General features: G+C 47.1%; 1 protein-coding gene across 3 annotated transcripts; it reads right to left on the bottom strand.

Moving 5' to 3' along the window:
- Positions 1-5: 5 nt before the first annotated feature.
- Positions 6-27,273, bottom strand: RANGAP1 (Ran GTPase activating protein 1). Of its 3 annotated transcripts, XM_065742965.1 has the most exons (17): positions 27,209-27,273; positions 26,893-26,935; positions 25,614-25,751; positions 24,807-24,934; positions 23,855-23,914; positions 23,199-23,378; positions 22,028-22,162; positions 20,490-20,648; positions 20,157-20,270; positions 18,706-18,805; positions 17,921-18,005; positions 17,517-17,682; positions 5,031-5,144; positions 4,596-4,698; positions 4,009-4,097; positions 2,919-3,040; positions 6-800 (listed from the first exon to the last, which is right to left on the bottom strand). In XM_065742965.1, the coding sequence occupies exons 3-17, from the start codon at positions 25,723-25,725 to the stop codon at positions 731-733; spliced, it is 1,737 nt and encodes a 578-aa protein (XP_065599037.1). In that variant the 5' UTR covers positions 25,726-25,751; positions 26,893-26,935; positions 27,209-27,273; the 3' UTR covers positions 6-730. The 3 variants fall into 3 exon arrangements, with proteins under 3 accessions (XP_065599037.1, XP_065599038.1, XP_065599036.1); XM_065742966.1 differs by lacking the exon at positions 27,209-27,273 and having other exon boundaries at positions 26,897-26,930; XM_065742964.1 differs by lacking the exons at positions 26,893-26,935; positions 27,209-27,273 and adding an exon at positions 26,790-26,808.
- Positions 27,274-27,940: the final 667 nt, after the last annotated feature.

The raw sequence follows: 27,940 nt of genomic DNA, 5'->3' as shown, positions 1-27,940 counted from the left end.
ACATGGACTTCATGGATTGTATTCATTTCCAGACCAAGCCTATTTAGCTAAGAAGAGGAAGGAAAAGGAAGGGAAAAGGGAAACTACACAAGAAGCGAGGAAAAAAAGATTACAACAAAATGCTTGCTCCCTTAAACAACGGCCACCGGGGTCAGCCACACGACACGGACACTCCAAGCCACACTAGCAGGGGAGCAGTATCCTAAAATACACATTGGCCACACAGTGCCTTTGAGAAACGGACTCGAAAGAGGAATCAGGAGCAGACCCTGCCCCTCTGACCCAGCAGCAGCTGGGAGGGGGCACATCAAGCACTCCCCTGGCTTGAGAAGCAGCAGCAGCAGCACTGCCCTCCTGCGCAGTCTAATAAAATAAAACGAACAACAGGGGTTGATCCTGATGAGAGCTCTTCCAGGCTCTGCATTCATCGTGGCACACCCTTGCCAGTGCTACGGAAGTGGAGAGGGACTCTTCGATTCATGCTGAGCTCAGAGCGTAGGCAGCAGCCCTGCAGATCAGGGGGCCACTTCATGAGGAACAGATTAAAACAAAGAAAAATCAGCAGGATTCGTCCGAGTTTATGAAAACAAGAAGGACAGACCTCCAACAGGGGAAAAAGCAAACAAAAAAGACAGCATGTCTGCGTGGGCTCCAGGATCCACTCCCATTGTGCAGCTGAGTTCTCTGCTGAGGACAGTCCTACGGGGAGGGAAGGGCACATCTCTGCCTCTCACAGCTGGTGGAGGGTCTGTAAAAGCATGTGGCGGGCAAAGGAACAGGAGTCGAGAGCGCGGTTTGGTCTGTGGGAAGAAGAGAATTATTTACAATAGCGAAACTTAAAAATTGCATTGTTATCAAATTCTAAGTGCCCAAATAAACACGATCTCAAACACACAGAGCCTGCGTGCCCAACAGCCTACACATCTTTTCCCATCAGTTCTCTCCCCGATCTCTGTCTGCAGCATGCTCTGAATGGGAAGCAATTCTCTCTCTTGTTAGAGTTTGAGTCGAGGAGACAGCTGCCAAGAATCAGAACGTTTATTTGCAGAGGTACAAAGAAGGGCAGCAGCCCTGTGCCTCATTTTTGGGAGCAGGAAGTAGGTGTGAAGATAATCCCCCTTTCCTTCCTGCAATGGGCTCTTCTCTACAGATTGTGTTTAGGGCACCAAAATGTTTAAGAGAAGCCTGTTTATGCTCACATCTTACCAACTTCAGTCCTCAGGATTTTTAAGTCTACAAAAAGAAGCAGTGTAACCTTTTGCCTCCCTGACTTTGGAGCCTAAGAGCATCTGTTGGCTTCAGAAATAGCATGCAGTGCTGAGGTTCCCATGCACAGGACACACCCTTCTCAATAAAGGGAACTGCAGTCTCATCAGGGACAATGAGGATTAAATCACTGCAGCACTTGCCCACGTCTCCCAAGTGATGCACACCTCTACTTCCACAGCTTAACTGTTCTCCAAGCTTCTAACCGCCTGCATACATCCATTAGGATATTCTCATCAAAGAATTTTAATCCAATTTTTTCTACTGTTTTGAGAATGGAAATCACTAATTTTATTCCTCTTGCATACCAGGACAGCAAAATAACCTTTAATAAGGGATAGCGGCGAGGCCTGCTCAAAGTGGGAGAAGGGAGAGCAGAAATAGAGGTGGAAACATCCAGTTAAGAGCAAAAGCTTCATCTCCAGATTTACAGTACAATAAGAGCAATAGTTGCAGAGGATCCTTTGGTACAGAGCTTCACGTGCGCTGTGGTTTAACTGAACCGTATCCTGGAGAAGAGTTAACTGCTTTTAGACCCACAAAAGCCATTTCATGTTCCACATATTCAGGAACATTTGCAGTTTATCTTCAGAGTGTCTCAGTGGGATATTCATAGGATCAAAGAATGGTTGGGTTGTAAGGGAGCTCAAAGCCCACCCAGTCCCACCCCATGCCGTGGGCAGGGCTGCCACCCAGCAGCTCAGGCTGCCCCATCCAACCCAGCTATGAACCTCCAGGGATTTCAATCATCGTGTTTGGAAGAGCTAACCCTGTTTGTATGGAGCAGGTTGACTGTATGTAGGCAGCGCCCCGTTTCTGGGAGCACAGACACTGAAAGCTGCTGCTGATCACAGCCAAACCCACTCATCCTGCACCCCCTCCTCTTACACTGTGGAGCTTCCTCCTTGCTGTGGAATTAAACTGCCTGTTGCTCTGCAGTGTACAGTTGAAAAAGAACAGCCGTGTAATCCAGTCCAACTCTCCCTCAAAACCACCACAGCTTCTGGAAAGCCTCAAGAGGACAGGCAGACCTCCACTCACACTGTTTTCTCCTAAAGGCTCGTGCAGAAGCACGGGTGGATTCGCAACACCCTCTTGTGTCCAGAAAAGAAAATAAGGACAGAGCAGCAGAGTAAGATGGATGCTGCTCACAGCCCATACCCCCACTTTCATTACTTTTTGGAACAGAGAGCACTACCTACAATATCACAGACTGCTACAGAAAGGAGAATGACTGCTCCAGAAGTGATACAGTTACAGTTTCCCTTTCCAGAACTGCTGTTAGCATGGCTGGTTGCAGGATACATGCCACTGCTATACATCAGCTTTCACAGCATCAGCCACACCACCTGCAACAACCCTCACCTCATAACAGCCTGCTTCTGAGCCCAGCAGAGCTAAGAGGAGACTGACTACCAGTACCTGCCTACGTTCCTCTTACTCACAGTTTGCACCAACTGCTGCTATTTGAGGCAGAGGCCTCAAATAAGCAAGTAAGCAGGATAGATATAAAGCTAGAGGGCCAAATTATTCATCCTTAACTTTAGAATAGATATTTAGCAGACTCAAAAAGAGCAGTTTACACGTAAGCTATTAACCCTCAAGTTCACCACCTCTCATGGAGAAGATGGCACAATGAGTACCGTACTCACTTTGTGACAAAAGCTGAGAGAACTGGGGCCAGGGATTTAGGGAAATAATCCTGCTGGACCATATGGTTCAAAGTCATGAGAATACCATGGAGGCTCGGGACAGCTTTGATCTTCTCTTCACTCTGAGAAAAGGACAAGAAGATAGAAAATCAAGCATCAGACAGTCTCTGACTAACTCGCTGTAGATGACCAAGGCAGTTCTGTAGACCCAGGAAGTTGGATACTCAGCTTTGGTCTCATTTTGAATCTACATAGGGACAGGCTAAATGAATTTTTAAGGACATTCAGATGCATGCAGCACGTTGACAGCCTCCCGTTCCCTGAACTAGATATTAGCAGAAGGAGATTTATAAACTTAATTAAGACCAGGCTGCTAGAATATAGACATACAGCAGCTTAGAATCACCTTGGTGCAAGCTTCCATTTTCAGTTTCAAGTCTTGAGAAAAACCGATCCCTGTAGCCCTAATAGGAAAAAATACTTCAGTCTGCAAACAGGGCCTCTCCCTGAGGTATCTCACTGAAGGAACACTACAGGTATTCTCATGCAGCTTGCAGGCTTCCTACTGATCTCCCATTGCCTCCTGGGAGAAAAATTATACCATATAAAGCTGCATTTGACATTAGAACAACACAAAGAGAATCCAGAGTGAAGTTAATGCTACTGATCAAACATGAGAACTTGGATATTTGTTTGAGACATGCTACTAAAATGTGCCCTAAAGGACCACAGTTAATAATATTACAAATCAGACTCCTGGACATAAGAGTTTTTGTTTATTTATTTATATATATATTTTTAAACAGACATCTGTAAGACTGTAGTCCAGCAGCAGGACCCTCCCTGCCTTTAGGGGATGGACTGAGAATAGAGAGCACGCTGAATGGGAGAGGTCCAAATTGCTGACATCACCTTCATCCTAACACCATCCTGCAATTTTTGCTGGTCCTGCAGACTTCTATTGTCCCTGGGCATCAGGCATGCACAGGCACCCAACTGTTTCCATGGCAACATAATTGCCCAAAACCCAACCAGACTGGTTTTCAACAGCCTAAGCAGACCATAACTTAACTCTTTCCTGTTTCCTCACCTTAAGTAGCCCCATGTGGATCAAGAGTCTTGTGATGAACACATCTGAATTAAACGTGGCAGAAGAGAAGGCTTTTTTCATCAAGGCATCTAAAAAAGAAATGCATCACATCAAACAATACAGAAAGGGACCCTGGAAAAGATTTTAAGATCATGACTGATCATACCAGTCATTTGTTGAAGGAATCTGAGAGGTAATCTGCCTTAAGACCCTGTCTCCCCAGGAATTAGGCAGAACCTCTAAAACCAAGACAGAGAAGATCCAGTCCTTAAGTATAAGGCCTGGCACCAGGGTTTAACTAGGGACTTCATCATCAGCTCATAGTTGCTTTTCTGGAAGGAAAGCAATTACTAGATACTATTTTTCCCTAAGAAGCAGGGGTAGTCAGGAAGAGCTATCACGGAAGCTTAAGTTCTCCTTTGTTTAGAACAAGGCTTTACTTCCACTCCATACAACAGCAGGACACTGCTTGGTACTTTGTAATCTGGGGTTTCCTGTTGCCAGAGTCAAACCAAATGAACAGGCCAGCCCATGGGGGCCTTCCTTTGCATTGCATTGCACTGTTAAGTGAAGAAAGGTCCAGTCACCTGTTGTTTCATGCACCGCTGTTTTTACTGGGGCTTCATCTTTGAAGACTGAAGATATCCTTAAAAGAGCTGTAACTACTTTCTCTACATCAGAGGTATCTGTCTGAAAAGCAAGGAAAAAGAGTAAGTTAACAGGCAGCCAAATAAGAGAAGATGGATCTCGGCAACAGCAGCGGTAAGATTACAGCCTCCAGCTGGCTAACATCAGTTTTGCCTTGGCCACACTGGGAAACATAAGCAACACTCTGACATAAAGTTACTCTGCATAAAACCTAGGGGGCCAATGTAAGCATTAAATGCACTGTCTGCTTCCATGAGGTCCCTCAGGACCACTAGAGAGAAGAAGCCAGACTGAGACTCCAGACGAAGTTACCACTTCTGGGGATTAAATGATCCTGCCAGAGTGCCAAGTGCAGCAAATAAGGGGTCACCTACCTGCTGAGCTATCAGCACAGAACACTTCGGCCCGAGCCGCAGCAGCTTCTCTGGGGATGGGAAAGCAAGGAATGTGGCAACATCCACAGGAGGAGATGGCACTGGAGTTGAATCCTGAAACAGGCAGAATCCACCTCAAGTTTACTCTTAAAAGCAAATAAATTGGTACAGCAAAGGCATATCAGGTCAGAATTTGTTCCACGTGAAAACTATTTGTTGTGGTTTTGTGGTTTTGATGCCGGTATTCCACATCAGAGCATCACGCAGCAGTGAAGGAGTTAATGCTGGGGGAGCAGCAGAGGGGAGGGGCGGAGCTCCGCACCGGATGCAGGCGGCGCTCGGTCTGGGCGCGTTGCTCTGGGCTGCCGTGGAGGTTCAGCACGTGTGCTTCCCCTGCAGGTCCTCCTTAGCGTAAGCTCACAGCTTTTGGTTTGAAATTTTTTCTCTCTCTTTCAATTGTTCAATTTTATTAGATTTAGTAAAGTTACCGTTCCTTCTCAGATCGTGCCGTTGTTTTCTTGTAGACCCATCTCTTCCCGCCGTTTCCCCCTCCCCCTCCCGGAGCGCGGCTCTGCTCGGGCGGCCGCGCGGCCACTGACGCAGTTTCTCTTTTCTCTCCCCTCTCCCTTCTCGGTTTTCCCTTGGGTCACTGTCACGGACAACACCGTGACAATTATTGGTGGAGAATGCGGGCAGTGCAGTATTGGCACTCCATTGTAAATCTGGTGCAGAGTGGACTAAGGTTTTTCATGTACCTAATAGCATGCTGGCGTCTCTTTAAGCTCCTCGCGTTCAGCACCGGAGTAATGTGGATATACAGCTACTTTAGTGTGCTGAGGGGGTTACATGCCTCCTACCTAAACACCCTGGCTAACGTGACAGATTATGCGGCATTTGGAACGGTTTCCAATTACTCTTTTCAGGTCTTTACCTATATTCAAGATGTCAGCCCGGCAACTGTGTTATCTGTTTTTCTGAATGCACTCTCTGCAATAGTAATTTACATCATGTGGAGGGAGCGTTCCTCAAAACCAGAGAGTGTTGAATGGCAGGGAAGGTGGAAAAAATTAGGAAAGAAATTGGAAGCGTGGGGACCCCCGGTGTTATGCAATTTTGATCTTGAGCACCTGTGGGACCCTGAGAAATTCAGTGAGTGTTTAGGTAAGGAGTCATGTGACTCAGGACGATCTGAGAAGGAATGTATTGTTTGGGGTTTGGCTTGTGCTTATCGAGCCATAATTGATATTCTGGAGAGAAATGGTTTCCAAACCAAGGTCCAAAGCAAAAATGAAAACCTCCAAGTTAGACCTGACCAATCACAGGAAGCACCGGTATCAGTGTCGGTTGCCCCTGTGGAAGGCCAGAAATGGACACGGCCATCCTCGCGCCTAGAACGGAAAGAAGAAGAAGCAGAGAAAAAAAAGGAAGATCCAGGCGAGGGGCCCTCCTCAGCACCACCACCACCACCACCACCACCACCTAAAAAGGCCACTAAGAAAAGTGAGAGACATGGAGAAGACAGCGATGATGATGGAGTCACTGTTACCACTACTCGTCGGCCCCTAAAGATGACTGAAATACAAGGTTCAAGAAAGGAGTTTGTACGGCGCTCGGGTGAATCTATTGTCACCTGGTTGCTGCGGTGTTGGGACAGCGGTGCCAGCAGCGTGTCCCTAGATGGCAGCGAAGCCCGCCAACTGGCAAGCATTGCCCGAGACCCAGCTATCGACAGAGGAATTGGCAGATGTCTGAATGGAGTCGCTACCCTCTGGGAACGAGTACTAGTGGCTGTAAAGGATAGATACCCTTACAAAGATGATCTGGAGCCTAAGGTGGAAAGATGGAACACCGTGGAGAAAGGCATCCAGTTTTTGAGAGAAACAGCCGTAGTAGAGATGCTGTATGATCCCAATTTCGTCCCTAACAATCCACACCAGGACCGTGATCCTGATAGAGTAAGGTGCACACCTGATGTATATCGCAAGCTCTCAAAAACAGCACCAGAGAGGTACGCAAGTACACTGGTAGCAATGTTCCATAGATTCGAGGGTCAAGACAGAAGACTCCCAGTTTATGAATTGACTATTACACTCCAAAACTTTGAACAACAGTTTCCACCATCACGTGCTTCCATTGCAGCTATAGTAGCAGAAGAAGTAGGTGAGATAAAGAAAACTATACTGGACGAACTGTCATTACTGATGAATAGGGATGAACCTGTGTCAGTATTGGAAACACCTGATGAAGACGAGCATGACGCAAAGAATCTGATGAAGCAATTTATCAAACTGTTGAAAGTCTCGGCCACCAAAGGCAACCGCCCCTCTGCACGAGCAAATGACGGCAGTAACATCATGTCACGTGTGGCCATGTGGAGCTTCCTACGAGAAAACGGAGAGGACATGAGGAAGTGGCATAAAAAACCCACTCCTGTACTGCGAGCACGGGTGAGAGAACTACAGCAGAGATCAGCCACCAATGAAATTGCTCCCGTCACTGCAGGTAACCAATAGAGGGGCCCTGCCCTCAGCCAGGGGAGGGAAAGGGATAACAGAGTGTATTGGACTGTGTGGATTAGATGGCCTGGCACATTAGAGCCACAAAGATATAAGGCACTGGTGGACACTGGTGCACAGTGCACTCTGATGCCCTCGAGTTATAAAGGGACAGAATTGATTCATATTTCTGGAGTGACTGGGGGTTCTCAGGAACTGTCTGTGTTGGAGGCAGAAATAAGCCTCACCGGTAAAACCTGGCAGAAGCATCCCATAGTGACTGGACAGGGGGCTCCATGCATACTCGGTATTGACTATCTCAGAAGGGGACATTTCAAGGATCCCAAGGGGTACCGATGGGCTTTTGGAATAGCTGCTGTAGATGCAGACAACATTCAGCAGCTGTCTGTTTTACCTGGCCTGTCAGAAGATCCGTCTGTTGTGGGGGTACTGAAAGTGAAAGAGCAGCAGGTACCTATCGCTACAAAAACAGTGCACAGACGGCAGTACCGCACCAACAGGGATTCCTTGCTCCCCATTCATAACTTGATCCGTCAGCTAGAGAGCCAGGGAGTGATCAGCAAGACTCACTCACCTTTTAACAGCCCCATATGGCCGGTGCGTAAAGCCAGTGGAGAATGGAGGCTGACGGTAGATTACCGTGGCCTGAATGAAGTCACACCCCCACTGAGTGCTGCTGTGCCAGATATGTTGGAGCTGCAGTATGAACTGGAGTCAAAAGCAGCCAAGTGGTATGCCACTATAGACATTGCCAATGCATTCTTTTCTATTCCTTTGGCCACAGAGTGCAGACCACAGTTTGCTTTCACCTGGAGGGGCGTTCAGTACACCTGGAACCGTTTGCCCCAGGGGTGGAAACACAGCCCAACCATCTGCCATGGGCTGATTCAAACCACACTGGAACAGGGTGGGGCACCTGAGCACCTCCAGTATATTGATGACATTGTTGTGTGGGGTGATACAGCAGAGGAAGTTTTTAAAAAAGGAGAGCAAATAATCCAAATTCTTCTGGGTGCTGGTTTTGCTATTAAACGGAACAAAGTGAAGGGACCTGCCCAAGAAATTCAGTTCCTAGGAGCAAAATGGCAAGATGGACGTCGTCACATTCCAGGAGATGTGATTGACAAAATCACCAGTATGTCACCACCCACTAGCAAGAAAGAGACACAGTCTTTTCTGGGTGTAGTAGGTTTTTGGAGGATGCACATCCCAAACTACAGCCTCATAGTAAGCCCCCTCTATCAAGTGACTCGGAAGAAGAATAATTTTGCATGGGGTCCTGAACAGCAGCAGGCCTTTGAGCAAATCAAGCAGGAGATAGCCCGTGCTGTGGCCCTGGGGCCAGTTCAGTTGGGACAGGATGTGAAAAACATCCTCTACACTGCTGCTGGAGAGAAAGGTCCCACTTGGAGTCTGTGGCAAAGAGCCTCTGGGGAGACCCGAGGCCGACCCCTTGGATTTTGGAGCAGAGCGTACAGGGGTTCAGAGGAGTGCTACACTCCAACTGAGAAGGAGATTTTGGCCGCATACGAGGGGGTTCGGGCTGCCTCTGAAGTAATTGGTACTGAGACACAGCTCCTCCTGGCACCTCGACTGCCAGTGCTGAATTGGATGTTCAAAGGAAAGGTTCCCCCCACCCATCATGCTACCGATGCCACCTGGAGTAAGTGGATTGCACTGATTACACAGCGAGCTCGGATGGGGAACCTCAACCGTCCAGGAATCCTGGAGGTGATCATGGACTGGCCTGAAGGCAAGAAATTTGGAACATCCCCATCAGAGGAGATACCACGTGCTAAAGAGGCCCCACCATATAACGAACTACTAGAGAATGAAAAGACGTATGCCCTCTTCACTGATGGATCGTGTCGTATTGTTGGGAAGCATCGCAGATGGAAGGCTGCTGTGTGGAGCCCCACACGACGAGTTGCAGAGGCCACCGAAGGAGAAGGAGAGTCAAGCCAATTTGCGGAGGTAAAGGCCGTCCAGCTGGCCTTAGATGTGGCTGAACGGGAGAGGTGGCCCATGCTATATCTTTATACTGACTCTTGGATGGTGGCAAATGCTTTATGGGGGTGGTTGCAGCAGTGGGAACAGGACAACTGGCAACGGAAGGGTAAACCTATTTGGGCTGCTGAACTGTGGAAAGACATTGCTGCCCGAACAAAAAGGTTGGGTGTAAAGGTGCGCCATGTAGATGCTCATGTGCCCAAGAATCGAGCTACTGAAGAACAGAAAAATAACCATCAGGTAGATCGAGCTGCCAGAATTGAGGTGTCTCAGATCGATTTGGACTGGCAGAACAAAGGAGAGCTATTTTTAGCTCGGTGGGCCCATGAGACCTCTGGCCATCAAGGAAGGGATGCGACCTATAAGTGGGCTAGAGACCGAGGGGTGGACTTAACTATGGATGCCGTTGCACAGGTTATCCATGACTGTGACACATGTGCCATAATTAAACAGGCCAAGAGGATGAAACCCCTCTGGCAGGAAGGGCGATGGGAAAAGTATAAATATGGGGAGGCGTGGCAGGTTGATTATATCACCTTGCCACGAACTCGCGATGGTAAGCGTTACGTGCTCACCATGGTGGAGGCGACCACTGGGTGGCTTGAGACATACGCAGTACCCCATGCTACCGCCCGAAACACCATCTTAGGGCTCGAGAGACAAGTCCTATGGAGACATGGCACTCCAGAGAGAATTGAGTCCGATAATGGGACTCATTTCAAAAATTCTCTTGTGGATATCTGGGCCAAAGAACACGGCATTGAATGGATCTACCATATCCCCTACCATGCACCAGCTGCTGGTAAGATCAAGCGCTACAACGGGTTGTTAAAAACCACGTTGAGAGCAATGGGTGGTGGGACATTCAAGCACTGGGAGAAGCATCTGGCAGAAGCCACCTGGCTGGTCAACACTAGGGGATCAGTCAACCGAGAGGGTCCTACACAGTCCGGCTCCCTACAGACCATAGAGGGAGATAAGGTCCCTGTGGTACATGTGAGGAGCATGTTGGGAAAAGCGGTGTGGGTCCTTCCAGCCTCTGGAAAGGGCAAACCCCTCCGTGGAACCGTTTTTGCGCAGGGACCTGGGTGCACCTGGTGGGTAATGGATAAAAATGGGGACGTCCAGTGTGTCCCACAAGGGAATTTGATGCTGGGGGAATGCAGTCTGTAATTACGTGTGTATGTATGTATATATATATATATGTTTCTATGTAACTCATGTTATTACTGTTTGGTTATGTATAGATGTGTGTTAAGCATGATGTGATGATGTGGAATAAGGGGTGGAATGTTGTGGTTTTGATGCCGGTATTCCACATCAGAGCATCATGCAGCAGTGAAGGCGTTAATGCTGGGGGAGCAGCAGAGGGGAGGGGCGGAGCTCCGCACCGGATGCAGGCGGCGCTCGGTCTGGGCGCGTTGCTCTGGGCTGCCGTGGAGGTTCAGCACGTGTGCTTCCCCTGCAGGTCCTCCTTAGCGTAAGCTCACAGCTTTTGGTTTGAAATTTTTTCTCTCTCTTTCAATTGTTCAATTTTATTAGATTTAGTAAAGTTACCGTTCCTTCTCAGATCGTGCCGTTGTTTTCTTGTAGACCCATCTCTTCCCGCCGTTTCCCCCTCCCCCTCCCGGAGCGCGGCTCTGCTCGGGCGGCCGCGCGGCCACTGACGCAGTTTCTCTTTTCTCTCCCCTCTCCCTTCTCGGTTTTCCCTTGGGTCACTGTCACGGACAACACCGTGACAATTATTGGTGGAGAATGCGGGCAGTGCAGTATTGGCACTCCATTGTAAATCTGGTGCAGAGTGGACTAAGGTTTTTCATGTACCTCATAGCATGCTGGCGTCTCTTTAAGCTCCTCGCGTTCAGCACCGGAGTAATGTGGATATACAGCTACTTTAGTGTGCTGAGGGGGTTACATGCCTCCTACCTAAACACCCTGGCTAACGTGACAGATTATGCGGCATTTGGAACGGTTTCCAATTACTCTTTTCAGGTCTTTACCTATATTCAAGATGTCAGCCCGGCAACTGTGTTATCTGTTTTTCTGAATGCACTCTCTGCAATAGTAATTTACATCATGTGGAGGGAGCGTTCCTCAAAACCAGAGAGTGTTGAATGGCAGGGAAGGTGGAAAAAATTAGGAAAGAAATTGGAAGCGTGGGGACCCCCGGTGTTATGCAATTTTGATCTTGAGCACCTGTGGGACCCTGAGAAATTCAGTGAGTGTTTAGGTAAGGAGTCATGTGACTCAGGACGATCTGAGAAGGAATGTATTGTTTGGGGTTTGGCTTGTGCTTATCGAGCCATAATTGATATTCTGGAGAGAAATGGTTTCCAAACCAAGGTCCAAAGCAAAAATGAAAACCTCCAAGTTAGACCTGACCAATCACAGGAAGCACCGGTATCAGTGTCGGTTGCCCCTGTGGAAGGCCAGAAATGGACACGGCCATCCTCGCGCCTAGAACGGAAAGAAGAAGAAGCAGAGAAAAAAAAGGAAGATCCAGGCGAGGGGCCCTCCTCAGCACCACCACCACCACCACCACCACCACCTAAAAAGGCCACTAAGAAAAGTGAGAGACATGGAGAAGACAGCGATGATGATGGAGTCACTGTTACCACTACTCGTCGGCCCCTAAAGATGACTGAAATACAAGGTTCAAGAAAGGAGTTTGTACGGCGCTCGGGTGAATCTATTGTCACCTGGTTGCTGCGGTGTTGGGACAGCGGTGCCAGCAGCGTGTCCCTAGATGGCAGCGAAGCCCGCCAACTGGCAAGCATTGCCCGAGACCCAGCTATCGACAGAGGAATTGGCAGATGTCTGAATGGAGTCGCTACCCTCTGGGAACGAGTACTAGTGGCTGTAAAGGATAGATACCCTTACAAAGATGATCTGGAGCCTAAGGTGGAAAGATGGAACACCGTGGAGAAAGGCATCCAGTTTTTGAGAGAAACAGCCGTAGTAGAGATGCTGTATGATCCCAATTTCGTCCCTAACAATCCACACCAGGACCGTGATCCTGATAGAGTAAGGTGCACACCTGATGTATATCGCAAGCTCTCAAAAACAGCACCAGAGAGGTACGCAAGTACACTGGTAGCAATGTTCCATAGATTCGAGGGTCAAGACAGAAGACTCCCAGTTTATGAATTGACTATTACACTCCAAAACTTTGAACAACAGTTTCCACCATCACGTGCTTCCATTGCAGCTATAGTAGCAGAAGAAGTAGGTGAGATAAAGAAAACTATACTGGACGAACTGTCATTACTGATGAATAGGGATGAACCTGTGTCAGTATTGGAAACACCTGATGAAGACGAGCATGACGCAAAGAATCTGATGAAGCAATTTATCAAACTGTTGAAAGTCTCGGCCACCAAAGGCAACCGCCCCTCTGCACGAGCAAATGACGGCAGTAACATCATGTCACGTGTGGCCATGTGGAGCTTCCTACGAGAAAACGGAGAGGACATGAGGAAGTGGCATAAAAAACCCACTCCTGTACTGCGAGCACGGGTGAGAGAACTACAGCAGAGATCAGCCACCAATGAAATTGCTCCCGTCACTGCAGGTAACCAATAGAGGGGCCCTGCCCTCAGCCAGGGGAGGGAAAGGGATAACAGAGTGTATTGGACTGTGTGGATTAGATGGCCTGGCACATTAGAGCCACAAAGATATAAGGCACTGGTGGACACTGGTGCACAGTGCACTCTGATGCCCTCGAGTTATAAAGGGACAGAATTGATTCATATTTCTGGAGTGACTGGGGGTTCTCAGGAACTGTCTGTGTTGGAGGCAGAAATAAGCCTCACCGGTAAAACCTGGCAGAAGCATCCCATAGTGACTGGACAGGGGGCTCCATGCATACTCGGTATTGACTATCTCAGAAGGGGACATTTCAAGGATCCCAAGGGGTACCGATGGGCTTTTGGAATAGCTGCTGTAGATGCAGACAACATTCAGCAGCTGTCTGTTTTACCTGGCCTGTCAGAAGATCCGTCTGTTGTGGGGGTACTGAAAGTGAAAGAGCAGCAGGTACCTATCGCTACAAAAACAGTGCACAGACGGCAGTACCGCACCAACAGGGATTCCTTGCTCCCCATTCATAACTTGATCCGTCAGCTAGAGAGCCAGGGAGTGATCAGCAAGACTCACTCACCTTTTAACAGCCCCATATGGCCGGTGCGTAAAGCCAGTGGAGAATGGAGGCTGACGGTAGATTACCGTGGCCTGAATGAAGTCACACCCCCACTGAGTGCTGCTGTGCCAGATATGTTGGAGCTGCAGTATGAACTGGAGTCAAAAGCAGCCAAGTGGTATGCCACTATAGACATTGCCAATGCATTCTTTTCTATTCCTTTGGCCACAGAGTGCAGACCACAGTTTGCTTTCACCTGGAGGGGCGTTCAGTACACCTGGAACCGTTTGCCCCAGGGGTGGAAACACAGCCCAACCATCTGCCATGGGCTGATTCAAACCACACTGGAACAGGGTGGGGCACCTGAGCACCTCCAGTATATTGATGACATTGTTGTGTGGGGTGATACAGCAGAGGAAGTTTTTAAAAAAGGAGAGCAAATAATCCAAATTCTTCTGGGTGCTGGTTTTGCTATTAAACGGAACAAAGTGAAGGGACCTGCCCAAGAAATTCAGTTCCTAGGAGCAAAATGGCAAGATGGACGTCGTCACATTCCAGGAGATGTGATTGACAAAATCACCAGTATGTCACCACCCACTAGCAAGAAAGAGACACAGTCTTTTCTGGGTGTAGTAGGTTTTTGGAGGATGCACATCCCAAACTACAGCCTCATAGTAAGCCCCCTCTATCAAGTGACTCGGAAGAAGAATAATTTTGCATGGGGTCCTGAACAGCAGCAGGCCTTTGAGCAAATCAAGCAGGAGATAGCCCGTGCTGTGGCCCTGGGGCCAGTTCAGTTGGGACAGGATGTGAAAAACATCCTCTACACTGCTGCTGGAGAGAAAGGTCCCACTTGGAGTCTGTGGCAAAGAGCCTCTGGGGAGACCCGAGGCCGACCCCTTGGATTTTGGAGCAGAGCGTACAGGGGTTCAGAGGAGTGCTACACTCCAACTGAGAAGGAGATTTTGGCCGCATACGAGGGGGTTCGGGCTGCCTCTGAAGTAATTGGTACTGAGACACAGCTCCTCCTGGCACCTCGACTGCCAGTGCTGAATTGGATGTTCAAAGGAAAGGTTCCCCCCACCCATCATGCTACCGATGCCACCTGGAGTAAGTGGATTGCACTGATTACACAGCGAGCTCGGATGGGGAACCTCAACCGTCCAGGAATCCTGGAGGTGATCATGGACTGGCCTGAAGGCAAGAAATTTGGAACATCCCCATCAGAGGAGATACCACGTGCTAAAGAGGCCCCACCATATAACGAACTACTAGAGAATGAAAAGACGTATGCCCTCTTCACTGATGGATCGTGTCGTATTGTTGGGAAGCATCGCAGATGGAAGGCTGCTGTGTGGAGCCCCACACGACGAGTTGCAGAGGCCACCGAAGGAGAAGGAGAGTCAAGCCAATTTGCGGAGGTAAAGGCCGTCCAGCTGGCCTTAGATGTGGCTGAACGGGAGAGGTGGCCCATGCTATATCTTTATACTGACTCTTGGATGGTGGCAAATGCTTTATGGGGGTGGTTGCAGCAGTGGGAACAGGACAACTGGCAACGGAAGGGTAAACCTATTTGGGCTGCTGAACTGTGGAAAGACATTGCTGCCCGAACAAAAAGGTTGGGTGTAAAGGTGCGCCATGTAGATGCTCATGTGCCCAAGAATCGAGCTACTGAAGAACAGAAAAATAACCATCAGGTAGATCGAGCTGCCAGAATTGAGGTGTCTCAGATCGATTTGGACTGGCAGAACAAAGGAGAGCTATTTTTAGCTCGGTGGGCCCATGAGACCTCTGGCCATCAAGGAAGGGATGCGACCTATAAGTGGGCTAGAGACCGAGGGGTGGACTTAACTATGGATGCCGTTGCACAGGTTATCCATGACTGTGACACATGTGCCATAATTAAACAGGCCAAGAGGATGAAACCCCTCTGGCAGGAAGGGCGATGGGAAAAGTATAAATATGGGGAGGCGTGGCAGGTTGATTATATCACCTTGCCACGAACTCGCGATGGTAAGCGTTACGTGCTCACCATGGTGGAGGCGACCACTGGGTGGCTTGAGACATACGCAGTACCCCATGCTACCGCCCGAAACACCATCTTAGGGCTCGAGAGACAAGTCCTATGGAGACATGGCACTCCAGAGAGAATTGAGTCCGATAATGGGACTCATTTCAAAAATTCTCTTGTGGATATCTGGGCCAAAGAACACGGCATTGAATGGATCTACCATATCCCCTACCATGCACCAGCTGCTGGTAAGATCAAGCGCTACAACGGGTTGTTAAAAACCACGTTGAGAGCAATGGGTGGTGGGACATTCAAGCACTGGGAGAAGCATCTGGCAGAAGCCACCTGGCTGGTCAACACTAGGGGATCAGTCAACCGAGAGGGTCCTACACAGTCCGGCTCCCTACAGACCATAGAGGGAGATAAGGTCCCTGTGGTACATGTGAGGAGCATGTTGGGAAAAGCGGTGTGGGTCCTTCCAGCCTCTGGAAAGGGCAAACCCCTCCGTGGAACCGTTTTTGCGCAGGGACCTGGGTGCACCTGGTGGGTAATGGATAAAAATGGGGACGTCCAGTGTGTCCCACAAGGGAATTTGATGCTGGGGGAATGCAGTCTGTAATTACGTGTGTATGTATGTATATATATATATATGTTTCTATGTAACTCATGTTATTACTGTTTGGTTATGTATAGATGTGTGTTAAGCATGATGTGATGATGTGGAATAAGGGGTGGAATGTTGTGGTTTTGATGCCGGTATTCCACATCAGAGCATCATGCAGCAGTGAAGGCGTTAATGCTGGGGGAGCAGCAGAGGGGAGGGGCGGAGCTCCGCACCGGATGCAGGCGGCGCTCGGTCTGGGCGCGTTGCTCTGGGCTGCCGTGGAGGTTCAGCACGTGTGCTTCCCCTGCGGGTCCTCCTTAGCGTAAGCTCACAGCTTTTGGTTTGAAACTTTTTCTCTCTCTTTCAATTGTTCAATTTTATTAGATTTAGTAAAGTTACCGTTCCTTCTCAGATCGTGCCGTTGTTTTCTTGTCGACCCATCCCTTCCCGCCGTTTCCCCCTCCCCCTCCCGGAGCGCGGCTCTGCTCGGGCGGCCGCGCGGCCGCTGACGCAGTTTCTTTTTCTCTCCCCTCTCCCTTCTCGGTTTTCCCTTGGGTCACTGTCACGGACAACACTGTGACACTATTTAAGGCTGGAGTGAGGCTAGAGTTGAAACTCAGGACGAGAGGGAATGGCCACAAGTTGCGCCAGGGAAGATTTAGATTAGACCTCAGGAAGCATTTCTTTTCTGAAAGAGTGGTCAGGCACTGGAATGGCCTGCCTAGGGAGGTGGTTGAGGCACCATCCCTAGCGCTGTTCAAGAAGCGTTTAGATGAGGTGCTAAAGGACTTAATTTAGTAGTTGGGTAGAGATAGTGATAGGAGGATGGTTGGACTAGATGATCTTATAGGTCCTTTCCAACCTTATGAACTTAGGAACTTATGAAACAAACACAATATGCTAACATGACTGCATGACAGTGCATATGCAAGGTTGTTTCCACACTCTGAAGATGGGGAGACTTTTTCTACCCACATTTGTCACAATGGCTGTTCAGCCTTTAGCACGCACGTGTGTGCACATGCACCCTTTAACAAAACAGTCACCATTTTCTTTATCTCCTGCATGTTAACTCCCTGCCTCTTTCCACAGAGCCAATCCACACAGGAATGTGAACTCCTGCCAGCACTTCAAATTCACTCTAGATCTTGTTTCCTCCTTAGCATTTCCCCAGTAAGGAAACAAATGCATCCTAAAGTAAACTTACCTGTGAATCAATTATCTTCTTAGGAGTCACTGATTCCTTTTCTCCCTGTCCTCTTTCCTTCAGCTGTTGCTGTTCCTCCTCCTCCTCCTCTTCATCCTCCTCCTCTTCCTCTTCTTCTTCCTCCTCCTCCTCCTCTTCTTCATCTTCCTCTTCCCCTTCATCATCACTGAAGTTTGAGAGTTCACATATTACATTAATTACATACTTGCAATTCCTATACACTGGTATACAACTTTTCTTTTCCAAGAACAAAATAGCAGCCTCCTGCTTATGGAATCCTTTCGCAGCACTCCACACCACACTCAGACCAAAATCCAACTGCAGTGCTTCAGTTCTAATATTAAACAAAGTGTTGATAAAAATTGGTGGAAAACTCCTCATTTAAATTTTGGTGCCCTGCCTACCTCAATGATCCCAGCACAGCTGCCATACTGAAGCCTTCAAGGATCTCCTGTAGTTGCTCACATCCCTCTTCTCCCAGACAGTTACCTAGATTGAAGGGAAAAGGGGGTAGATTTAAAAGATGCACACAAGCTTCTTCTTGGGAACATTGTTAAAAACTCTTATCTATATCCGTCGAAGTTAAAAAAAAAAATAACTAAAAATATCAGTTACTTCTACATCAAGCCCTGGAGGCAGCAATGCAGACTTCAGTTATCAGGATCAAACAGCTGTTTAATAGATTCCAGAAGCATTACACAACATTTGGAGAAAAGACAAAGCCTCAGCTACTCAGAATGGCTCGGAGAAACTTCCTGCTAGTTCTGTAAACAGCTGTTAGTCCCAGCAGTTCTGAAACACAGCTCAGGGTACAGAGGGCAAAAGTCTACACAGGTCAAAGTCTCCTTCTCTTCTGTAGAGACCTGCACAAAGGATTTTACTCACAATTTTGAAGTATCTAAGAGCACACTGAACCGTTTTAAAAAGTTTTATTGCAAACAGCTACAGGTATCATTCCAATCTTTCTACGTTATGGGATGTACTGAAACTGCTGAACTGGCAACTGGTTGAGTTCATGGCTTAAGACTGCTTTCAGAATCTAACCACTTCCTATCCCAGCATCACTCAAGTTCAGCTACTCCCACATAACCATTTTTTAAATGCTAGAAATTGCAGTACTGCAATCACTCTTCTAGCAGTTTCTAGTTGGGATCAGACTAGATGTGTTTTTACCTAGCGAGTTACTTACCATTGAGATCCAGCTTCTCCAGCTCCACTTTATCTTCAATAGCTTCAGCTACAGACAGAGCAGCATCTCGTTTGATCTCACAGAAGGACAAATTCAGTTCCTAAGAAGAAAAGAACAACCACATTTATTTACACAATTCCCATAATATCCATCAGCCCCATAAGCTTCACATGCTCACAGTCTTTCTAGAAAGATACTCATTTGAAGAGGCTCTTACAAAAAACAGATTTTTAATTGGAAATATAGTGACATTTCTCTACTTCATTTAAAAGAAGCATTTTGAAACAGTCATTAAAAGCAACCACTTAAGTGAAACAACCACAAAGACCATACTGTTATGACTTCTCACTTAAAAGTTAGCATCTGTTTCAGCCCTTGGCAATTAGCTGGCTGGAGATCCTCACCTACTCAAGAGGCACCTCTTAGAGAACCAGTGGGAGGAATTCTGGAACCACTTAAAGGAATAAAGGAGCATTAGCTCCCTAATTTCCTCTCATCCCACTGCAGCAGAAGATAAGCTGCTCTGGGATTCAGCAGCAGGTCCAGTCTGCTCGGGTAGCAGGGACAGCCCTGTTGTGTTATCTTCTCCCCAAAACCTTCAATTTTTGCTTCTAAGCACACTCTACATGAGCAGAGCCCTGCCGTCAGGCACGTGACTAGGTCAGAACTCACACACCAAGTCTGACTGAGGAACAGTAGCTGCTCAACTGAATGGACTACATGTTTGCCTTCTAGTGTTTACATTTCAAGTTAAAGCCTTCTAAAGACAAACTACCCTATTCCACCATCACTCCACATCATGTTCTGTCAATCCTTTCTCGAGATGAGATTTAATATTAACAGTTAAAGGGAAGTTACTCTTGAACACAATGAATCAGCTACTATTGCTTCATACTTCCCTAACCACTTCTGCTCTGGAAGAGAAAAGGGTTTAATTTCCAGCTGTTCACGAAGATAACCCTATTAGAATCCTTACTTAAGTTTACCTGGGAAACTCAGAAATAAATTCTGGTGGATCCAGTAGAAGGAACCTTTGATACATCCCCAAAACAAAAAAAGGTGACAAGTGTATCGACACTGACTTGATGTAGACATTACAAGGCATTCACAAAGAGAGATATCTCAGTCTGCTCTCATGACTCTCAGAGGTTCTAAAAGCAGGCATTTCCATTATCACTTTCTGGAGAGCACTTGCTAAGCTGAACCAGCAGCTTAAAAAACAAAGTGGAGCCCAATCAGACTACTGGTACACTTTCACGTGGAATATTCTCAGGTGGATGCAGTGATGCCACTAATCTACAACTTATCAGTTTCAGTTGGGGGTACAGAGCTGCACTGAGGTGAAAGCCACCTTGAAGTAATCAGTAGGAGTAGGAGAATGGACGTGAAACCAAGAAACAGAAAAGTAATTTTCAAAAGAGACTCAAAAGCTGAACAGCAGAAGGCAATACCTTTAACTTATGAAGTCCTTCTTTAAGAGTATCAGCAATAGCAAGAGCACCCTTGGAACGCACCAGGCAGTCTCCAAAGTTGATCACTTCAATCTGCCGAAGCGCCTTCAGAGTCTGCAGGATAACACAAAGTTTAAAGTAGACATGTGAGTCAAATGTGATACCACTTCTGGAAGGTCATCCTTCCCACTTCACTGTGGCATGCGGCTGCACCAACTGTCTCTCTCCAATTAACAGGAGGGTCTTTCACACCAACCCACATGCTGATACTAACTACCTACATTTGAAGTGTCTGAAAGGTAGAAGACAAATCAACTGCTTGTGACAACTCACCTCTGCCATGGCCACAGCTCCTTTCTCTGTGAAGGTGTTGTCATTCAAATTTATAACCCTAAGCAGTGAATTGATAGCAAAGGCTTGGGCCAGTGCTGTGATGCCAGGATGGTTGATTCCATTCTGCGGCATATGGACCTCTTCCAGAGTCCCAATGATCTGTGAAAGGATGCAGATGCAAAAAAGGCTGTTAGAAGACACATTTCAACTTAAGAATACAGGGTTCCTCTCTTTAGGATTTGCTCAAAATTGGTTTATTGCAATTCAGAAGTTACAGGGGGTAGCTGCCTGCTAGAATGCCTGCTCTACATACCTCAAAACAAGAGTTCTGTATCTGTGGTTAAACAGCCCTCAAACAAACCAAGAAAAAGAATCACTAGTTATTATACTTTTGCCATCAAGATCTACACATTCCCTTAAGCAGATGCATAAGGCTAGATGATCTCTACAGGCCAACACCTACAATTCTGTGATTCATAAGAAAATCAGAATGAACTCTCTTTCTTGTCTAACCCAGCAGGCAGCTCTGCACCACACAGATGTTTGCTCACCCTCCCTCCTAGTGGAATAAAAGAGTACTGAAAACAAAATGGAACTCATGGGTTGAGATAAAAGCTCTTTACTAAGTCAGAAGAGAAGAAAAATGTTAGCTGCAATGCAATCACTCAGTACTCGCCCACCAAGACCCAGCTAACACCACAACTGCCTGCCAAAAGAGAGCCCACTAACAATGCAAGGTCTCACATGCATATCGTAAAACACAGTAAGGAATCCAACTTTCATAGAATCACTGGGCCTCAGTTCCTCTTGAATCACCTTGTTACATGCCTCTCAAATATTTAACCAGTCTCATTTTGCTAGAATTACCAGTTAGTCAAAAATCACATCCAAAAGACCTCTACAAAAAGAGCAACTTATAAGCTGCAAAATCATCGTTAACACACTTTACAATATGCATTATAGCTCAGAGGATACTTTTAGCAGCACTGGAAGAAAGAAAAAAAAAGATGTAGGTGGCACCAAACACAAGGACTTCTCTTCCTCCAACAAAAGTGAAAGCTGATCAGTGACAGCTAGAGAAAGTTGAGCTCTCACAGAATGATGCTGGCAAAAATAGTAGGTTGCTTCTGCCAGCTGACTTAACAACTAGGCAAAGAAATAACTAGTACCTAATCCCTTGCTCCACCTACCCCAGTACCAGATAACATCCATTAGCACAAAGAGAGGAAAAGGAGTAGGACCAACAATTTACTAAAGGAGATACCTATTTCTCCCTCGGGTAACTGAGGCAGCAACTAGGTACTTGCTTGGAAACTTAGGTCACAGAAACATTCAGTCATCCACTCTAATCACACCCATTGAAGACTGAAGACTGCAGTGTGCAGCAAAGAGCATTGTTACTTCAAGTGACTTGACAGCCAGCCACTGCCTCCAGGTTGTGGCAAGCCCTGCATGTTTTATCTGTTTAATGTTTTTTAACATTAGCATTTAAATATACCTTGCTCCCACTTGCTGTCAAGATCTGGTTCAATACTTACTCCAAAGGCTTCAGCCAGGGCAGTGGCACCATCATTCTCCAGACGATTTCTTCCAGCCACAAATATTTTCAAAGCAAGAGGCTTGCCCTGGGCACTTGATTTCCTGTGACACTCTTTCAGGGCAGCAGCCAGTATCTAAAGGAAGCAGAAGTAGTTTATACTACCTCACCATTTCATTGTGAAAGGACCCAAATGTTTTGTATACCCAACTCTCAAGCAACAGTACTTCAGACACTGACAAAACTCACTTGCTTCTACAATAGGTTATACATGAAAACTGTTGCTGCAACATTTGCACAGAGTCCCCTAGGACAGAAGTGACAATTTTGCAGTAGAACACATCGATCCCATTAACATTTGGTTACTAAATATGTACATGAATGGGTCTTAATAATAATGACATTCTGTCCTGCTTTTCTGCTTCATCCTTCAGTACTAGGTTTGGTTTTCTCACATGCAAGGATATTAGCTCTCTTGACATGGAATCTAAAGTTTAAGACAGACCTGTTTTCCTATCATGGAAAAACAGGTAAGCTTATTATATTTCAGGAATTTGTCAGTACAAACACAGGGAAGGGATCAAGACAGACTGGAGAAGTGGGACAGGAAGATTCTCATGAAGATCAAAGGAAAATACTAAATCCTGCTACCAGGGAGGAATAGCCCTATGCAGAATGCTGGGTGCCAAACGATGGCAAAACAGCTTGGTGAAGGAAAAAAAACAACTGGGAATCCTGATGGCTGAGAAGTGGACCACGAAGTAGCAACAAGCACTTGGAGCCAAGAAAGCCTACTGGGTTGCCATGGGAGAAAGTGCTGTAAAGAAGGCAGTGCCAGACAAATCTGTACAGATTGATGCAGAGAAAATTCCATTAAAAACACACATACTAAAAAAAAACAAAACAAAAAAAAAACACAAAAAAACCAAGCACTTTTTACTGTGAGGGCTGTCAAACACTGGGGTAGATGAGACCGTGAAGTCTCCATCCTTTGAGACACTGGAAACCTGACTAGATACAGCCCTGAGGAACCTGGTCTGGGTGCTCTGAGCAGAAAAGTTGATCTAGATGATCACTAAAGATCCCTTCCAACCCCAATCATTCAGTGATTCCGTGTAGTGAAGTCGAAGTCCTGGCTCTGACCTCATTCCCAATGAGGCAACAACCTTTACCTTGCCACCACCAATGCCCATGCCACAGTTATTGAGCTTGAGTTCCTGCAGGGTGTAACATGCAGGGCTCTTCAGCAGTGCCTCAAAGCCACGCACACCGTCTGGACCAAAGGCATTGTCACTCAGGTCCAGCTCCACCAGCTGGGCTCCAGCAGTGATGAGTGCATCTCCCAAAGAGATCTGCAGGGAAACACGTGACAGGGGTGAGGGGAAGGAGTGGACTGACTGTTACTGACAGCAGCACTGCAGCAGTGAGACAGAGGAAAAATTTAAAAAAATTCCATATTGAAGATGTTCTGCAAAGTTACATGGAGAAATATTAACATCACAGCTAAAGCCAGAACAGGAGTTATCCAAATTAAGCTAAAGAAAACTGCAAGGAAGTTACCAAGAACTATCCCTTTAGGTCAAATATACATTTGTCAAATTAGAGTTTCCTTCTTCACTAATACAGAACTGCACTGGCCTTTTATCAACACTTCTCCAACTCATACAGAAGGAGCTAAAAACACATTACTTATTCTGAGACAGCGTTAACAGCATTGAGAAAAACCTCACTCCATGCTAACGAAGTCTCAAAAATACACTCCCACAAAAAACATGACAGGTGAGAAAAGTTATATTAGTTGGAAGTCTCAGATCTAGTTTTTACTTACCAAAGCAGGAGGGATCTCAGACCTTAGCCTCCCAGTAAACATGTCACTCCAATGACACCTCTAAAATAAGAAACATGCAGACAGGAGCAATGAAAAATATTTAGGACACAGTTGTACAGAAATTTACACATACAAAATGCATTACATTTCTATGGACAGCTTGATGTTGTCTACTGCCCCTTAGACTTGCCATCTGACTGTGCTAAGGAACTGTGACAACCAATACTACAACTGCTTTCATGGAAGGACGTTAAGCCACTGAAATGCACATTGTAAATAACAGTATACAAGAATTGCTGCTTGCATTTGAGCTGGAATTCTTTTCTGCTGAGAAACTTACCAAAAGAAAAAAATAGCAGGAAACTGAAGAAGGATAGGACAGGAATGTATATTTTACTAAGGTATGGAGCTCAACAATCTGGACGGACTTGAATAGCCACAAGTGGATGAATCAATGTTTCATACTCCCCTCTTGCAAAGAGCAGTGCCTCCAGCACAACAGCACCTTTCTAACATTAGATAGGAATGGTAGTAGGGAAATTTGGCCTGGACACAGAAAAACCTTCTGGTGCATTTCCTCCATCAATTCCTTCATTATTAGGCTACTGTACAAAACATCATTCCCAGAAGATCTAACCATTCTTCAGCTTTGCCATCAGAACTTCAGCTTCGTGACCACACATCTTTGTCTATAGATGCTGACTCCACAGAAAGGCTCTTTCTTGCACAACTTCCCAGCTTTAAGATTAGAAGCTTTTTGAACAGGAAGAGTTAGGAATGCAGAAAGTGTTCCTCCCACTACCCTGAAGTCTTCAAGTTCTGCTGTATTTTCATATGGTTGTTCTTAGCTTTGGGGCTAACTCAAGGCAAGCTCCAGCAAGCAGGATGCAGAAAGGCCTTCAGTATTTCTACAAAACTTTTTCTACCCCCACCATCCACTTGAACATCTCACCTTGAGCTCTGACTTCTTCTCCAAGGCTTTGGCAATAACCTTTGCTGCTTCCACACCCACTGTGTTGCCTTCCAGACGCAATGCTTCCAGCCCATCAAATTCCTCTATTTGTTTGATCACTTCTTCAGCTGCAAAAAACACACAGCCTTGTTGGCCTCCTTAACTACCATCTTAGATACCACAATAACAGTAACACACTGAGGTAGAAGTATTTGCTAAACTCTACTTCTAGCAAGAGCATCTGATAACACTACCTGAAAGAATCCTGAAATAGCAATGAAGAACACAGCTACAGTGTCAGGTCACTAGAGAGAACACTCTCCATTCACCATCCTCCCTCCTCTTTCATGGTTTAGTTCTATTATCACTTTTTCAAATATGAGGATGGCTATGTAAGTTTGATTCCTCTGTCATTCAGCACACAGTTTAGGAATGCGGGCATCAACAAAGACAAAAGGCCTAAAATACTGCAGCAACTGGTGCCACATCAACAGGAAGAAGTTCCCACTGACTGGCAAAAGTAGATGCCTGTGCAGCAAACAAGGCAGAGCAGAACAATTGTACTCTGGAATACTCCTATAAAAGGCAATGATGCAGGCTGCAGGCTCTCTCCTGCCACTAGCATTCCCAAACTCCCAAACTCATTTTCCTCAAATTTCAGTGGCTTTCCACTATTATATGGCATACAAAAAACACCACCATCTGAATCAGTACCAAAGGCACACAGCAGATCAAATTATATCTGTAAAGAACATGCTGTCTTTTCACGCAACAGAAACGTTGATCTACACATATATTTTCTCTTACCATCTTCAGCTGTGTTGAGTTTAAGGCTCTGGCCTTTGAAGCTCAACTGCCCGCCACCCACTTTGGTTTTGGCAAGTGACTCTGCAAGCTTGGCAATGTCTTCTGATGCCATTTTTCCTCCTTTCCCAATGTTAAGAGCTGTTAACTGAAAAAAAAATTGTCAACATCAAAAAGACAAACTATAATATGTAATCTGCATTACTAATCATCTTTATAATCACTGATGTGCAGGTTTTATTTCCTGAGATACCTCACTGAGTTTTCATTACTGTTCTCCCCATAGCTCACACCAGGCTAGATTAACATTTCAAAGCCAGCCAGACGGTGTTGATTCTCCCACTACAGAAGTGACTTGGGTTTTGATGAAGTTGTTACACTTCCTAAATAAGCACTAGGCTAAAGCCACCAGAAAAGACCGCATTAAGATGCTAGTCCTGGGTGCAACACTTCCACAATTAAGATGCACTCCTCTCTCCCCTAGCCCCACCCCTTAGTAATACATGTTGCACTGGTTTTTTTTTCCCCTTTTCTCCAAACCCAGCCAGAACAAACACAACTGTTTCTCCTTTCAGCAACATCCCCAGTAGTGCCTAAGTCAGCACAGTTCCATAACCACAGAGCTGCAGAAAAATCATGTGTGGTACATAGTTTGCTCTGAAAGCAAGGCCTCTTATTTATTTCTATGGAAACTACTACAAATACAAAAACACTATTTGACCGAGCAAATTCTCAGCTACAAAACACTATTTTTCAGTGTAGGCACCACCATAAGCCGTGCATTTTCGCCCGTGATAAAATGGAGCCTACATGCCATGCTCACAACAATCTGCACCAGTGCAGACGATCCACTGTTTCACAGCTGCTATGACAGCATCGTTGCAACGAAAATGTTTCCCTCAGAGTCCATTGTTCTTCAGCCCAAACAGAGGGAAGTCAGAAGGTGCCAGAAGTGGACTATATGGGCGGGTGAGGTAGAACAGTCCAGCCAAGACAGGAAATGTGCTTTATGGTCTTCAAACTGGCATAGGGCCTGGCATTATGGCACCACAGGAGAAAGGTTGACTTCTCTGGCTTGACTCCGGAAGTTTAAGCCTGTATCTTAGCCAGTGTCACAATGTAACTGTCAGAGAAGACGGTTTGTCTGAGTCCCAAGAAATCCGGGAGAGCCACCCCTACCTATTTCTTTTTCATACGGACTGACAACTGCCTAATTCCAGCACACCAACTCCCAGCGCGTCCCGCAGCGTGTTTTACTGCGAACACCAGCCGCACCACTTACCTACCCGAGGGCTCTTCCGCTGCCAGATTTCCCACGAGAAAACCTTCGGAAAAATAGAGATTTCAGAGACACTCGTGGCAAAACACGAGCTGGAGACACGCCCGTTGACGGCCCAAGGTTACCCACCTCACTCTCCCTCCCTTCGTGCTCTCGCTCCCCGCTGCCTCCCTCACGAGCGACGTCCCCACGCGCCGGCGGCCCACAACGGTCCCAGGTGGGGACGAGGTTCCCGAGGCCCACGGGCCACGCGCGGAGCCTCCTCCACCCGGTCACGGCCCCATCCCAACGGTCCCCAGCGGTCACCGCGCCGTCCGACCTCACCTCGGGGCACGGGGTGCCGCCGGCACAGGGCCGCGTCACGCCGCTGTCGCCGTCTCGGGTGGGGGAGGGGCGGGCGGAGGCGGAGGATTTGAAAGCCGGCAGTTTTGTTCTCCCCGCTCCCATTGGCTGCGCGGCGCTGCGTCGCAAAGGGCCGTCCCGCGCGGGGCGCCGCTCGCCGGAGTGACGCGCGGCGCCGCGGGGCACGCTGGGATGGGTAGTCCTGCGGGGCGGGGATCTCCCGGCGTGCCCCGCGTGGGGGCACCCGGCTGGGCCTGCGGTTTGGCCTGCCGCCTCCTGTGGCAGTGCAATGTGATAGAGCAGCTTTTCAGCTATAAACGCTGCCTTTCGCTTACGGTCACCACCGTTGGCTGTTTGTTTTCGCCAGCAAGGAACCAGAGCCTGCGTGCTGTGCTCATAACAATCTGCACCAGCAGAAGGGAACCCACCGTCGCTGTCACCTGCTGCTGAAATGCAGCACCCACCTCCTCAGACACCGTTTTGTCAGAATGTTGGGAAACTTCAGCCTCTACTGCCGTACTGCCATCATGCACCTTTGGTATCATGGGCCAGCATTGTAAAATAAGAGGCATTACTTTCACAGCTGCCATCGTATGAGCAAGGATGTGGCACTTGTCATCAGCTCATCGCAGCCTAAAGCAATAAACAGGATCACATCCAATGTACCCAATTCTTTTCTCCCAAGTATTGACTGAGCCAAATAAAGCCT

Source organism: Cyrtonyx montezumae, unplaced genomic scaffold, assembly GCF_038088225.1.
Source record: "Cyrtonyx montezumae isolate F1298 unplaced genomic scaffold, pur_monq_1.0 scaffold_3, whole genome shotgun sequence".
Taxonomy (NCBI): domain Eukaryota; kingdom Metazoa; phylum Chordata; class Aves; order Galliformes; family Odontophoridae; genus Cyrtonyx; species Cyrtonyx montezumae.
Note: the sequence above shows the minus strand (reverse complement) of the source record. Positions and strands in the feature narration are given on the sequence as shown.